This window comes from Rhinolophus sinicus, chromosome 1, assembly GCF_057876585.1.
Source record: "Rhinolophus sinicus isolate RSI-liver-muscle chromosome 1, RSI-T2T, whole genome shotgun sequence".
Classification (NCBI taxonomy): domain Eukaryota; kingdom Metazoa; phylum Chordata; class Mammalia; order Chiroptera; family Rhinolophidae; genus Rhinolophus; species Rhinolophus sinicus.
In genome coordinates, this window is record NC_142501.1 from 53,424,633 (window position 1) to 53,441,222 (window position 16,590).

The 16,590-nt window shown below is 41.7% G+C and overlaps 1 protein-coding gene across 5 annotated transcripts in view; it reads left to right on the forward strand.

Moving 5' to 3' along the window:
- Nucleotides 1-16,590, forward strand: part of DIP2B (DIP2 acetate--CoA ligase B (putative)) — a 193,181-nt gene that overhangs the window by 167,529 nt on the left and 9,062 nt on the right. For all 5 annotated transcript variants that reach the window (XM_088799314.1, XM_019724578.3, XM_019724577.3 and 2 more), the window contains 11 exons: nt 317-426; nt 539-619; nt 3,780-3,903; nt 5,207-5,328; nt 6,588-6,699; nt 8,952-9,061; nt 9,551-9,681; nt 11,570-11,738; nt 12,558-12,728; nt 13,787-13,848; nt 14,755-14,812. In XM_088799314.1, coding sequence (XP_088655440.1) covers nt 317-426; nt 539-619; nt 3,780-3,903; nt 5,207-5,328; nt 6,588-6,699; nt 8,952-9,061; nt 9,551-9,681; nt 11,570-11,738; nt 12,558-12,728; nt 13,787-13,848; nt 14,755-14,812 — 1,250 coding nt within the window. The remainder of the gene's footprint in view (nt 1-316; nt 427-538; nt 620-3,779; nt 3,904-5,206; nt 5,329-6,587; nt 6,700-8,951; nt 9,062-9,550; nt 9,682-11,569; nt 11,739-12,557; nt 12,729-13,786; nt 13,849-14,754; nt 14,813-16,590) is intronic.

The following is a 16,590-nucleotide window of genomic DNA, read 5'->3' on the forward strand; positions in this document are numbered from 1 at the left end:
GAACCAAGTGTCACCTCCTCAGAGTGAAAACGTTCCTATACCCAAGCTGCAGGAACCCGCCTATTCCCCTCCACCCCACCACCCCCACCTCTCCTGTGATCCTATTCTGTTTTTTTATTTATTTGTATATGTACTTACTGGTTGCCTTTCCCCACTAGAATTCAAGCTGTTTGTCTGTCTTGTTTTCTCCTGTGCTTCCAGTGCTTAGAAGAGTACTCCAATCAGTTTGAACCAGTTTGTGTCAGTCTGGCAATGCTTTAGGGCATGTAGCTTGAATTACCACCTCCAGAGAGTTGATTTTTGCCCTTACTTACAGGTGTAGGCCCTGCTTCTGTGTTGGTTGGGAACCTGGTTGCTGGAAAACGCATAGCACAAGCTGCAGGAAGGGATCTCGGGCAAATTGAAGAGAATGATTTAGTGAGGAAGGTAAGTGTTCTTTAAGTGTTGGTTTTTATTAGTAAGTCAAGGACAGAACTTACACTTGTAGCAGATGGTGGATGTGCTCACCCTGATTCTTTTTTCTGTGTTATGACTTTAGCACCAATTTCTGGCGGAGATTTTACAGTGGCGAGCCCAGGCAACTCCTGACCATGTACTCTTCATGCTGTTAAATGCAAAGGTATGAAAAGTTCGGTTGTGTATCAAATCAGCTGAATACTGTGGGTGATCGTAGGCGCTCTTGATCACTTTCTCTCATCAGAAATTTTCTGTTGCTAATTCTGCAGGAGTTACTGATTTCTCCCTGTTTTGACATGAGGATAAATTGTGCAATCACTTCAAGGTTGAAATGAAACTTCCTGCAGTGTTATTAATACTGTCTCTTCTTGTGTTACAATCAAATCATCTTTATTCAGTTCTGATAGGAACGGTGGCACCAACAATGCAATTACATAGATCTACAGATGTGTAGAATGCATTATATCATGTAACTTTTTTACCCGGTTTGACTTTTAATTCTTTGATTTCTGCCAGAAAGAAAGTGACTTTAGGTCAACATTTTAAAAACCAGAGTTATTTTTGGTAAATACTTAAATGATTTATTGCTAACACACAAAAAGCAAATTGAAAATTATTCAAGAGTACATTCAACTACTACTTTCTAATGATGGTTCACCAGAATATTATATTTTTTAAGTTATAAATTCTGTGGAAGTCTGCTGAGATCTGTTTGTTTTAATGGTTGAGTCAGAGGCTAAAAGTTCTGTGACCATGACCATGGCATGTAACAGTTTCTCCCCAGCAGGCGGATGTCTGCAGGGCCTATTGGACTCTCTCAGGGACTTCCCAAAGTACCCCCTTCTGCCCTGGCCTCTCTTAGATTCTGATATATTTTACACACACACACACACACACACCTTTCAGAATTTATGCAATGATGAAATTTCATGAAAGGAATATGCTATGCATTTTAGTGAAAAGTCATTAAAAACCTTAAGAACCACTGCTGTGTGGTAGCAAACTTTGGGACTTCCTTGCTCCATCTCTACATGAAGGGGGCTTCTCTTCAAGCCCATGGAATCATTAGGGTCCTTTCATTTCAGTAAGAAGATGTCAATCCAGCTTACTTTCCATTCCACTTCCAAGCTTGGCTACAGTTCAAGTTACTGCCCTGTGAAATCCACACTCCAGATGTATTTGTTAGTGAGCATAAGTTTAAATTTGCTTCTTGATTAGAGAAGTATGTGGATGACTAAAGGACATGTATGTAGTTCATTTATTCTTCTGAATATTGTAACATTTTACCTCGGATTACGCCAGACCACCAGAAAGCTTAGTCACCATGTAACTCATGCCCAGAAAATTGTTTTTACTGAAGTTTATAGTTTGCTGCTGTACCATGGGTGAAAAAGAAGAATGTTGTAAGAAATGGCCTTGTGAATTGAACCTGACTTTAGTCAAAGGGACATTCATTTTGATGTTATAACCCTAATGTCCAATAATAGGCAATTGACTAAATAAATTATGGCATATAAACATGATGAAATACTATTTAGCCATTCAAAACAATGTTACAGAAGAATATTTGATGACTCAAAAAATACTCCTAATGTATAAATAGAAAAAAATAGGACATAAAACTTTAATAATAATAATTGAGTACTTCCTGATGACCTTGTTCTGGGTTCGTTATATTTCATAGTTCATTTCAAGGTTGAAGAAATGGGCACAAGAGACGTAAAATAACTTGCCTCAGTCATAGGGTTAATAAGTAGTAGGACTAGGAATTAGCTCTTTCATTTGAACCCAAACTGACTTCAGAGCCCACATTGTTAACGATGACACTGCACAGCCTCTCGCAGGTAGTATAAAATGATACCTTTTTTTAAATGTTGCTTATGAATTTATGTATAATATATACTTTTTTAAAAAACCAGGAAAATATATACCAAGATGTTATTAGTGGTTCCATCTTATATTTATTTACCTATATTTTCCAGATTTTCTATACTGAACGTGTCCTATTTTATATTACTGCAATTTAAAAATTATTTTTAACAGAAGCAGTTTAGTAAAACTTATTTTCATCATGAGATATTTTTTCAAGTATACGATTATAGTAATTAAGACCATGTGGTATTGTCATGACAGATAAAGAACAATTTGTCATTATCCAGTAAAGTTGAAGATAGGCTTACCCACTGATCCAGCATGTCCATTTCCAGATCTGTACATGACCAAAACTTACACACTTAAGCACCAGGATAAGAATGAGTGTCCGTCAGCAGTAGATTGGATGAATAAATTGTTATGTGTTCATACATTTAAATATACAGCAACAATAATGAATGAACTATACCTAGGTACAGCAGCATAGAAGACTCTTAAGATAATGTTGAGAGAAAGCAAAGCACAAAAGTATGTACAGTACAATTCCATTTATATAAAATTCAAAAATTTCATGAGGGATAAAAAGATAAAGAAAAAGAAATCAGCAATTAACATTAAAAAGTCAAGGTGGTGTATGGAGGGCAAGAGAAGGCTGGCCTGGGGGACTCATGCGGGTGCTTTGGCGCTGACGGAAGTGGTCTTTTCCATGTCATGATGGTCCTTATACAGATGCTTGTTCTATAATTTTGCATTAAGCTGTGCATTTATATTTTATGCACTCTCCCACGTGTGGGAAATTTTTACAAGGGAAAAGGGGTTCAAAAAGCCCAGCTCAGTGAAACTTGAATGGATAAAAAGGGTATTTATGAAGGCCCACAGGAGAAATTACTCTCAGGATCAGGAATAGTCGGCCATCTTCTACCTGCTAATCTTTTTTATCAGCTAGTGACTCTGATTCACTGTTACTGTTTTGTTTACATCTTTGCTGTAAGAAGCTCAGAACCAGATCTGTGCTTTCTGCCCAGCAAATGTGCATGACCACGTGGCCAGCATTTCTTGTCCTGACTTCACTCCTGCCCCCATCCTACTTTCGTTTCCTTTATTTTCCCTTTACTCTTATTTCCTCATTTAAATTAAAAAAAAAAAAAAATCCTGTGTGTCTTTAAAGCTGACTTAAACGAGAAAGACTGTAAGTTAATGTTGATATTCCCTAACTACCTTTAGGCATTGAAAAAGAGAAGGAATACCACACATGTCTTTTGGCATTTTCATTGTTCTGTAATTTCCTAATTTCTTAATTCCATTAGAGGAATTTTCACTGGAATTGATAACTAGCTGAAAGTAATCTATCAAGGCAGGAGCCTTTCAGGTGTAATGTCAAACTGGCTGTACTTGTTGCTGTTTTATTTTCTTCACGAGCTTTGACCTGCTTTCCTTCGTTCTGTTTGAAGGGCACCCCTGTGTGCACCGCCAGCTGCCTTCAGCTTCATAAGCGAGCAGAGAGGATTGCATCAGTTCTTGGGGACAAGGGGCATCTAAACGCAGGTGACAACGTGGTGTTGCTCTATCCGCCTGGTAAGTGTTGGGTTGGTAGACTGAACTTAAGATCCATTGCTAGACTGCAAACTAAGAAGACAGCAACTTAGGGCCACCATATGTGACTATGTAGGCTATGCACTTACTTCTCAACTCCAGGGGTCCCGTGTACGTGGGCTAAGGTGTGAACCAGGTCTCACTCCCTGGAGTTGTGCAGCACAGTGGCTTGGCTGGGACCACGTCTCTTGTATTGACTTGTATTTCCACTATCTAGCATAGTGCCTGGCTCTAGGGTAGATACTGAATGAAGGAATGAAGACTCCCTGACCTTTGGACACCCTCAAAAGAGATGCTTTGGTTCCAGGAGTATTCAGGAATTGGACCATTTCACCTAGTTTCCAAAAGAATGTTGTACATGCACTCTTGACTTTACATTCTTCATCTGATTGATGTTTAGTTCTCAATTATTGCTGCTTTCACCTTCCATGCTCTTATTCATCAACCTTCTTTTCACAGTAAGAGGGACTCAGAATTATTGGGTGACAGTTTGGTGTAAATATTCAAAATTTTAGGTGAAATATTTGAGTTGTCCCTTTCTTTATTCCTCTGCCACCTAACCCACTCATACATCCAGCCTTTTTTGGTCTTTTATCTCCCTTACTTCATTTTGCTCTGTGATTACTATGCTATTTTATTTACATCGATATTAAGGTTTCTTAAAAGGTCATCTGGTAAAGGAATCCCTCGTATGGTGTTCCTGTGAGATTGTCTCCCACCTACCAGTTAATGACATGGAGGTAGAGGAGAGCACTTCCTGAGGGGGCCACCCGCCCAGTCCTGGTATTGCAGAGTGTTCTTTGTATCCAGCCATGCTTTGTCTCCCTAAAACTTGCACCCACGGATGGAGCGAGATCTCAAAGTCTAATTGCTCTTCCCATAGTGACCTTCTAAATATTTAGAGAAAACTCAGGTGTTCCTCATCTCTCTTTTCCCCATTCTTTTATTTCCCAAGTTCACCCCTGATTTCTACCGTTATTTCACCCAACTGATACCAAGTAGTGATATCCACATACCTTCCTCAGGTATCTTTCAAGGGTTTTCTTCTGAATTCCTTTCTTGTTATTTATTCTTTGCTTCTTTCTATGTATTTTTAACTTGTTTTATGTGCTTCCTCCTTTACCTTCTATTCTCTCTTAATTTAAAAAAATTTCCTCTGCTAGTGTCTCTGTTAAATTATGGTCTAAATAATCTGTCTGGCACATGATGTGATGAACTCATTTTTGGAAGGCCTGCCTTTTCATTTCTCAGTGACCCCAGGCAGCTAAGTGACTCTGTCTTGCAGGCATCGAGTTAATCGCTGCGTTCTTTGGCTGCCTGTATGCGGGGTGCATACCTGTGACCGTCCGACCTCCTCATGCTCAGAACCTCACTGCCACATTGCCCACTGTCCGCATGATTGTGGATGTAAGTACCCAGGATATCTTGCCTTGTTCTCGTCTCATAAAAGCCAGAGTCAGACAACTAAGGGTCCTTACTAATTTTCCAGTTCTATTGAGTTGGGAAGTCAACTCTATCTCCTGAAAATGATCTTTTTCTTTAATCTGACCAAAGCAACCAGCATGATTCAGTGAAGTAAAGCAGAGAACATGGTTATGGGTGCGGTACAAAATTGTGTGAATTTATCATGAGCATTAAAGAGGTGATGAAGTTATCATTAGTAATTCTCCATAAAACTAGTTTTTCCCCCTTTTTAAAAAATGTTCTAATATTTTTTTCTGCACAATAACCAAGGTAATTTTTTGTATGCCAAACTGAATTCTCCCCAGTGTCAACTCACCTTGTTTTGGTTAATTTTATAAATTCAGTATGTATACTATTCGGTATAGTATTAAAAAGTGTCCAAATCTTGCTAGGAGGTGATAGAAGTTTCTACAGGATGTGAAAATTGAAAAAAATAAGAAAAATCTTTATTGCATCATATCCTAATGTACTTCAAAGCAAAGAGTTACAAAATTCCAATTTATATAACATTTGTTTCTTTGAGAGCTGCTGCTCTGTCAGCAACTAGAGCCTGCAGCTTAAAAGCTATGTTCACCATAGATGACTTTATTACAAAGTTCAGTTCAGCAAAATGCCCTTGTCATACCTGCAAGGTAGGCCAGAGCAGCAGAGAGGGAAGTTTCCTCTCTGACAGTTTATGGGGAGTGAGTCACTTTGCATTTCCTTGTGCGGTGAGGAGGAAAGCTGAGTTTCTGCGAGAGCACAGAGTCCCTCAAACTCAGGGTATGTTCTAGGTCTAGTTAGTTTTACCATTGACTAGACTGTTGCAAACACTTAACTCCTTCAGAGATGATCATTTGACTTCTCTTATTCCCCAGCAAAATCCTATTTTTATTTTATTATGGTCTTCATGAAACCAAAAGATTGTGGGATCCATACTGAGATTGTAAGTATGGAATCTTTGAGAATCGCTGTTATAAACAAAACCTGTGCTGTGAATAAGTTCATTACTCTGAGGTGGTTAAGTATTATCAGGAGGACATTACCAGAAGGACAAATGTACAGGGAAACCCTGACCTCCATTATCCAATGTGTGTTCTTTGAAAAACTGATACTGCCCTGTCCAGTATGGCGTGTGAGCTGCTTTTAGCAGTAGCCAGAGCCTGTGGTGCTACGTGGGAACTAAGCCTCCTGGTGCTTATTTCTGTTCATTTGTTTTCTAGGTCAGCAAAGCAGCCTGCATTCTCACCACACAGACCCTAATGAGGTTACTGAGGTCCCGAGAGGCGGCAGCAGCTGTGGATGTGAAAACCTGGCCAACCATCATTGACACAGGTGAGGGGGAGATTTTTCCAGAGCTGTTGAAGGAACAAGAACACGTACTCCCTGAAAGTTCCTAATTTCTCATGCCAAAGATGTTTACACAGCTCTAATGTCCTAACACATTCCCTCTGCTAAGACAGAAGCAAAACTTAATACCCAGTCAGCTTGCCTTGCCCAAAGGCTGGATACCGCAACAGCCAGATCCAGAAAAGCAGATCACAACATGCTAAGGACTCTCGAAACCAGAAGTGTCTCGCTGTTACCCGTGGCATCATGAAAAGGTGGTTAGGTTTTATGCTGAATACGACCATGTACATGTAAGGCCATGTAAAATGTTGAGAAGATCTGACGTAGTCTAGATCTAGACGGGATACAGTCGAGACAGCGTTGGACTAGGAATCAGAAGGTCTGGTTCTAGTTCGAGCTTCAGACTCATTCTCTGTATAACCTTGTCTGAGATGCCCCTTTCCTGAAATACTGCCTACCCTTGCCTGACCCATATTTATTGAGAATATTAAGTGCAATAGACTATGAAAGTACCTTGAAAACCATAAAGTGCATGAATTTTAGATGGTCTTTCTACTAAAGAAGGGGACAAGACCCAGAGCTATGTGGAGAATGGCGGGATAGGAGTGAGTGAGTTGTGGAGTCACGCAGACGGTTTTAAATCCTGGTTTCGTTCCTCTCTGAGTATCCCTACTAACTTGGGCAAAACTGTCTATAAAATGGGGGTTGTAATAACTACTTCATGGGATGGTAAAGATTAAAATGATGTAATGTAAAGCAACGCACACATAACCATGACATCTTTAATCGAGTCCCTACTATGTGCCAGCCATCTAACATGTATTACCTAATTTTGTCTAACATCAACCCTATGAGATTGGTGCTGTTTTTATCCTCATTTTACAGATAAGAAAACTGAGGCATAGGGAGGTTACATAAGTAGTAGCGCTGAAATTCATACCCAGTTAGTTTGGCTTCATTCCCAGCCTCTTAACCACTGATTTCCTCCCTAAGCTGTTTTCAGTAAGTGCCACATAATGTGCACATTATTATAGGAATATTACATGGGTTTAAATGCAGGGTGACATGTGTTTGTGGTTATTGTGGGCCAGATGCTGAACTAGATTTTTTTTTGCATTTGTTACGTACGGACATAAGCACAGTCATATACATATACAGTACATAACACAGATGGGTTGTGTTGGTGTTAACGATGCAGACTTTCCATGGTTATTGGACTCACGCACATTTCAGGAACACCTGAAACATGGGCTGTGAGACAGACACCAGGAAGGTTTCTTTAGGCACCTGAATGACCCTACCCAAACCAAGGTGGGAGATAAAGAAAGTCTTCTGTTTGACCAGAGATGGTCACCCGATGATATGAAGCTTTGAAAGTCAGAGTAGGAATTGTGTTTTGATTCAGAAAGCCAGAGGAGCCGTTGGAGAGCCCTGAGGGGGGGCCAGAAACATCCTTGGTTGGGACATATTTAGAGAGCAAGTTTGGTGGGCAGAAAGAGGTATATAAATAAATGAGCAAAGGAAAATAATCCTAATTCTAGGTTATCATTCTTAAAAATCTGCCATATCAACTTGGAGAAAATCAACTTTTAAAGCAGTCCGTGACTGAGAGCTCACACAGTGCTTTGCACACTAAACGTCAAAAAAAATAAATAAATAGATAAATAAATAAATAAACAAACATAAAGCAGTCTTTGATTAACATAACATGTACTAATCTGTAAATAATGAACTGTGACTTGAAATCAGCATAACAACTAAAGTTTTTTGAGCATTGAGTCAGTTGTTTTCAAATTGCTTTATATGAATAACTTCCCAACAATTCTATGTGGGTAGGTATTATTACCATTTAGAGAAAAGAAAACAGACAAAAAGAGGTTAAATAACTTCAAGGTCACATTGCTGAAAAATGGCAGCGCTGGGATTTGAGCAGCAGCAGTTTGCTCCCTTAGTCCGTGTTTTAAGCCACTATGTTATAATACCCCTCACTAACCTTGTAAATACACTGGCCTGATATAGATTTACTTTTTTATATTGTGTAGCGATGTCCTCAACCCCAGTCCACCTCTAGGAGTGACATACGTGAGCTGCTTGGTTAAATACGAGAAGCCTAAGCTTTAGCAAATCCCAGAAGCTAAATTTGGCCGTAGCAAGGCCACAGCGAACCAGTTGAAGAGCAGTGATTTTTCATGTTCCAACTTAACTGATCGACATTGGGTTTTTTCTTTTCCTTGCAGATGACTTACCCAGGAAAAGGTTACCTCAGCTGTATAAACCACCCACTCCTGAGATGTTGGCGTATCTTGATTTTAGTGTCTCAACAACTGGCATGCTTACAGGAGTGAAGGTAGAGTAGTCTGGGTTATATTCACTCACTCATGGGATGCTGGTAAAATGCCAGCACTGCAAAAAAGAGAGATGACCACTACCCCTGGAACTTTAGATGTAGAGGCCAACTGGTTGTACCCGAGACCAGTAGGCGGAGGATCAAGGGTCCCTGCTATATTTAAATAAAAGCATCGGCTCTTCCGGAATAAGTTATCCCAAGGAATTTGTGTTATGCCATGTCCTGAGCCTAGCATCGAAGCTAACAGATAATAAGAATTACAGTTAAAGCCAGTATGAAATCACAGATTCCTATTTAATGAAACAGTATTGACTAATGAACAGATATTTGTTACCTTAAGTTAGATTTAGAGTACGCTTTTGAACCAATGAAAAATGTACATCATTTTGAGGAGTTTGGGGGAATCGCAACTTCTCAAAACTCTTGTTGGAGCTGTTTTTCTGCCTGTGGGATGCCAGTTCCATCCTGTTCATGTTCCTTACTTTCCAGATGTCCCACTCTGCGGTCAATGCCCTTTGTAGAGCCATCAAGCTCCAGTGTGAGTTGTATTCTTCTCGGCAGATCGCCATCTGCCTTGACCCTTACTGTGGACTTGGCTTTGCACTCTGGTGTCTCTGCAGGTAGGAATGGAAAAGCAAAGAAACCATGCATGGGGATGTCTTTTGGAGCTATAACCATCTCATCCTTCCCTTTGCTCCCTTAATTTGGTAAAGTTTCGATGAAATGCTGCTTTTCCCAGACTTTGTGCACCTCATATATCTCTGATGTATGTTTAGTCTTGTTTGCATTCCCTCTTTTTCTTTTCTGTTAGTTTCATGCCTCATACAAATGGTCAGTGATCTTATTACCTGCTCTCTGTTCCATCTTGTAATCCTCATTTTAGAAGCAGAGCCAAGTAGAAGGATGATACTTGGGTGAAATATGTCGTGCTTTGACAGCCAGAACAAACCCCCTAGTCTTGGCAGGAAGGAATATAATGAGATGGGATGACAGTATGTGGTTGGAGAGTAGCACGTCCATCCTGGCCAGATTGTTTCTTGTGAAATAGCATGTTGTCACTCCTCCCACTGTCCTCCCAGGGACCTTACCTCAGACCCACATTTTCCCCTCCTAGGTGGACAGCTCCATGAGTCCTTCACAGACGTGTCCCTCTCAACATTCCTTCTGTGTCCCCATCTTTGTTAGGATGGGATCGTTCACCTAGGGACCCAAACTAGGAACTTGAGCATTACCTTCAACTTCTATATCTTTATGTCTCACATCCAGTTAAATGTCATGTCCTTTGGCTAAGTTGTTCCTAAATCTTTACATAGGAATTACCTGGGGGGGAGTATTGGAGGGGGTAGCTGGTTAGCTCAGCTGGTTAGTGCATGGAGCTAGAGCTGATAACAGCAAGGTTGCCCGTTTGATCTCCACATGGGCCACTGTGAGCTGTAAGCCCTCCTAAAAAAAAAAAAAAAAGAAAAAGGTTTCACCTTACTGGGGTGGCTGGTTAACTCAGCTGGTTAGAGGGCGGTGCTGATAACACCAAGGTTGTAGGTTCGATTCCCGCATGGGCCACTGTGAGCTGTGCCCTCCTTAAAAAAAATGATAATAAATGAAAAACAATGGCCCTTCCCCAGACTTACTAACTTAGGGACCACAATGTCAGAATATTTTAAATACAGGATTCTTGGGCTCCTGGTAATTCTGATCTATACTCAGGTTTAGGAAGTTGACGATTCGTGGCTGTAGACTGTACATATCATATGTGACCCTGCCATTTCTTCCTTTTTATCCCGGCTGCACTGTCGGGGTTCAAGACCTCATCATCTCTTACCTGGACTATTGCAGTCTCTGCTAACTATCTCTCAGCTTTTGGTGTCTCATGTCTCCAATCCCTCCTCCATATTGCTAATTTTGCCCCAACGTAAAACTGCAATGACTGCCTGCTCGGTAAAGTCTAAATCCTTCATACAACAGTTAAGCCCTTTCACTGTTTGACTCTAGCTCTTCTGGCCTCACTTCTCACCACTCCCCCATGCATCCTGTGCTCTAGTATTTCACACTGGGATACTATTTCTGACGACCTTAAACACTCCATGTAATTTTATACCTCTGTGCATTTGTATATGCTGTTCCTCTGCCTGGAATGCTCTCATCACCATCCCCACATCCTCCCGTCACTGTCAAATTCCTGCTCATTCTTCAAGTCCCAGCTCAAATGTCACGTCATTGAGACACCCCCAGCCCCAGCTTCCCCAGTTTGAATGACTTGCTCTTTATTCTATGATCTTGATGTCCTTTACTCACATCTCAGTTGCTGTGTGTACCACAGTCTGCTTTATTTTATAGTTATTGTGTCTTGTGAATTGTGTACGAAAAGGCTGATTCTCAGACCTTTATATCTAATGGGACTCCACACTGTCCTTCATGCTCAGTAAATATTTGTTGAATTGATGCTGTTCTAACACATCAAGATATCTAGGATGAATTGATAATGTCAGCTCTTGCCTTTCTTTATTGCAGTGTCTATTCAGGTCACCAGTCCATCTTAATTCCTCCTATGGAGTTAGAAAACAACCTTTCCCTCTGGCTCTCTACCGTCAACCAGTACAAAATAAGGGATACTTTCTGCTCCTATTCAGTAATGGAGCTCTGCACCAAAGGGCTTGGAAACCAAGTGGAGGTGCTAAAGGTAAGAAGCAGCTACTACAATAGGCAGTCCTGAGAGGTTTTCGAGAAACAGGCCAGGCGTGATGATACCAAGTAGGGGTTGACATATCTGCTTGGTTTTTTTCTAGGCAGTCAGACGGGTGTTTTATAAACCTCAGGAAGTTTATCCCTTCCACTTTCTAATTTAATGCACTCTTGCAGAGGTAATCTGAGTCTTCCTTGTGGAGAAGAAGGTGAAACTGGTTGGGAGGCTAACTGGAAATGACTTTATGTAAAGGTGAAAGGGAACTGTGACCACCAGTAGGATTTTTCCCAATAGAATTTGTAACCTTAGAGTATGAGAGAGCGACTGCCCCCAAAGACAAGGGTCCCTCATTCATGTGTGTATCCAGTTATCATATGTCTGACTGGCATGTGGGAGAGTCAGAAAACACTGAATTTTCTTTAATAGAGAGAGATGACGTTAAGAAGGAAAAAAAGAGACAAGAGATTTGATCTCCAGTGTATGAGATTTCTTTTCCTCTCAGTCCTATCTCTCCAGTTTAAAATAGGGAGAAATCTAAGGTACAGAAATGGGAGGGATAAAAATGGATTGCTGAGGAACCTAAGATTTGTAGGTGAAAGAAAAAAGCAATAGAGAATGAACACATTTAGCAATGGGTAATGACTTTAGTGGAATGCCTTGGCATTTTCTGAACCCTTTTGTCTTTTCCCTGGGCATCTGAGGTGAGACTAGACAGTTCCTTGGCTTTTCCTGACCAAAAAGATAGAGCAACGACCCTCTCTGTTCAGTTCTTTCATGACCCTGCCGACTTCAGCTCACGCGCTTGGTGTCTTACAGACCAGAGGGATCAACCTCTCCTGCATCCGGACGTGCGTGGTGGTGGCTGAGGAGCGGCCCCGCGTTGCCCTGCAGCAGTCCTTCTCCAAGCTCTTTAAAGACATTGGTCTGTCCCCTCGGGCTGTCAGCACCACTTTTGGATCAAGAGTTAATGTCGCGATATGTTTACAGGTGACTATCACAAAATCTTCCTTGGGAACAAACAGAAGGGGAAGGTGCTCTGGAGCAGAGGCTCCGAACGAAGCCAGACCACCTGGCGTGAGCCTAGTCCACCTGCTTGCTGTGGGACCGTGGGCTTTGTATTTGGACTTGGCCATGACTCATCTTGCTGGTCTGTAAGATGAAGATAATATTATGGCCCTTCGCGGGTGGTTCTGTGGAATCACTGAGTTACTTGGAGCCATGGCCCGCATTTGAGCAGCAATGTAAATGTTTACTCTCAGTGTAGTGCTGTGGTCCAATGACAATGACTGAAAGTCACACTAAGTCCTTTGTGAGTGTTATTTACATCTTACCTTCTGTTGTTCTGTCTGCTCCATATTTTATAACATTTTCTGCAAAGGAAGCACATATAAGCCTCTGTGCTTTTCTCCAACCAGATGGCAACTTTGCCATGTTATTATTCTTGGTGGGTAAAGAACAGAAAAGGGACTGAAATAACAGAAAAGAACTGAGTCTGATTGTATGTAGCTTGGTGGCTGTTAAGGTAAATGTAGGCACGGATGAGAGTGAGAGTAAAAGAAGGGGGCATGCATGGCTGGATATTTGTCAGGTCTTCTGTGACCGTGGTCAAGTGACTTTCAAGTAGCATCATGATGCTTTGACCTTGAAGCACGATCATGGGCCCCTTGCTGGCAGCTTGTGCCAGTGTTGGTCTTGAAAACCCCATGGAGGCTGGCCTGTCTCACCCCTACCTTGAGTCCAGGGACGAGGACCCTCCTCAGCCTGGTCACCTTTCAGGGCTGCTCTGGCCCCTGTGAGGAGGCTTCGGGCCCACTCTCCTGAGGGAGGAAAGGAAAAAACATGAGGCTAAATAAAGCCAGGCCGTGAGTCTCTCTCAGGTGTGGCGCATACCCTGCCTCGTGGTTGAAGACAGGGTGAGCTTTCAAAATAGAGTTTAGATTTTTCATGGATATGGCTAAATTATTTCTTGATTTGAAAATGTGAAATATGGAAATATAGTTCATTTTAATTTTAAATAAACAATGCATTGATTTCTTTTTCTTTAGGGAACCTCAGGGCCTGACCCAACTACTGTGTATGTAGATCTGAAATCCTTAAGACATGACAGGTACTGTAGACTTCTTATGCTCATTCCCTACTATAGTTGTTCAGCAGAAAAGTTCTGAGGCCCAAGAGCCAGCCCTCTGCCTCATCATTTGGTTTCTGTCTTCCAGGGGAGGATGGGAAGAGGGAAGGGATTTGTTTTCATTATTAATACTTGATAAGAGTTACATTTATAAGAAGAAAGCTTTAATTCTCACAGCTGCTACACTGTTCTTTAATATTAAGGTGTAACACTTAGTTCTTGCCTGTGTGAAAGTATTTTGAGACATTTGATATAAATTAAGCTAAAATGGGTAGGCTCTTTCCTCTGAAAGTTTAAAAATAAAAGATGGGACAGATAAGATAAATGTGGCAGAGTAGGGTTGTTGAAACAACCCTGTATCTCGACCCCAGGAGTGAAAAATCCTTCCTCCTCATCAGCTTACAGGAGAATTTTAGCTGTGTTCCAAGGTGAGCACCTGGCCCGAAGCCTTTGGGACCCTGTCCCGGGTCCCCCTGACTTGGGCCGTGTTCACTGGTGTGCCCCTGGCACTGACCCAGCCTGCACAGGTAGCGCATCTCCCCACTGCAGTGGTTCTCAGCCTGGAGAGATTTTGCCCTGCAGAGGACATTTGATAGTGTCTGGAGACATTTCTGGTTATCATAACAAGCGGGTTGCTACTGACATCTAGTGGGTAGATGCCTGGGATGTCGCTAAACATCCTAGAATACATAAGACAGCTCTTCACAAAAAATGATAACAAAACCTTATCTGACCCAAAACGTCAGCAATGCTGAGTTTGAGAAACTCTGCTCTAGCAAAAGAAGGAGTGGCAAAGCAGAGGTCTTGGGAAGTCAGTGTACAGCTATAGTAAACATGGCGTGATCATTTTTTAAAAACTCATATATGGTAAAACTGGTTCTTCCGCAGGGTTCGTCTTGTGGAACGGGGTGCCCCCCAGAGTTTGCTCCTCTCAGAGTCTGGAAAGGTAACTTGTTCTGTTAACCATTGTTGGGAAGGTGGCCTGTGTAGAGAAGTGGTGCATTTTAAAGAAACCTGAAGCCATGTAACATATTAGTACCCAGGGCAAGACTTAATTGAAATCTGGAGATAGCTCAACAATTTCAACTGAGCCAATACTTTCAAATTCATATGGGTATACAGATAAGGAGAATACTCAATATGAACTTTCTGAATTTCTGTAGATTTTTAAAAATCTGACTGACATGTTATTCTTATTTGACAATCCAGCAAAATTCAGTGTTCATTATATTCAAGGTGGAGAGATGAGCAACACTTAAAAAGAACCAGTTCTATCTTTATAAACGTTACAAGGAGAAAAATGGGTGGGGCAGATGGGGAGTGTGGTTTAGGGAAGACATACACATATTTATAGTTCAAAGAGAAATCAAAATGGGGAAGAAATTAAAGATCTTCGAGAGTCATTGTCTATGGGGATAAGATTTCTTACATGAGAATGAGGCTTTAAAAAGTTCAAGGAGAGGGCCGGCCCGGTGGCTCAGGCGGTTAGAGCTCCGTGCTCCTAACTCCGAAGGCTGCCGGTTCGATTCCCACATGGGCCAGTGGGCTCTCAACCACAAGGTTGTCAGTTCAATTCCTCGACTCCCGCAAGGGATGGTGGGCAGCGCCCCCTGCAACTAGTAATGGCAACTGGACCTGGAGCTGAGCTGTGCCCTCCATAACTAAGACTAAAAGGACAACAACTTGAAGCTGAACTAATATTGAAAGGACAACAACTTGACTTGGAAAAAAGTCCTGAAAGTACATACTGTTCCCCAATAAAGTCCTGTTCCCCTTCCCCAATAAAATCTTTTAAAAAAAGTAAAAGAAAATGTTCAAGGAGAGATTTAGTTATTGTCATAGTCCATTTGGGCTGCTATAACAGGCTACCATAGACTGGATGGCTTGTAAACAACAGAAACATGTCTCACAGTTCTGGAGTCTGGAAAGTCCAAGATCAAGGCACCAGCAGATTCTGGTGAGGGATTTCTGGGTCCTAGATGACCTTGTCACTGTGCCCTCACCTGGCGGAAGAGGCGAGAGAAATCCCTGGGTCTCTTTTAGAAGGGCATTAAGCCCTTCATGTGGGCTCTGATCACTTGCCAAAGGCCCCGCCTCTTAATACCATCACATTGGGGATTAGGTTTCGCAGTCCTAGTTGGGAACATGCATTCTATAGCAATTTGGAACAATTGACTAAGGGAGCTAGAATATCAGCATATGCTTTCAAGTTTCTCATCCCTTTAGTGATGATGCCTCAGAATCCCTTCTAAACTTTTGAAAGGCAGAGGGAAAAAATGGGAAGGAAAAGGGATCCTGCCTAACCTATCCAGTGATGGATCAACCCTGTTGGGAGCTGACTCCAGTTTCACTCTTCCATTTAAACTCTTCGGAGTGGACCTGGCTTGATCTTACCACCTTGTCAAATCTTCATCTGCCTCAGTGAGCGGTGGGGCACCTCAGGAGCTTTAGCCCAGTGCCTGGCCCTGACTAGCAGAAATGGTCTTTTCTCTTCCTTTCTCGAGGTTTTCGATGGATGAAATCAGATAATCATTGCAGGGTTTCTCAGGTAACTGCATACTCTAGAAACCCATGATGAGAAGGGAGGTTTAAGGGACAGAAAATGGGGACAGAGAGGCCCTGAGCTATCCTCTCAGCCAGCACTTGTTTCTTCCTTTTCCCTCCTGAGGCAGATGTGATGTCTTTCCGTTTTCCTGCAAAGCTGCCAGGGTCCCCTCTTGCTGT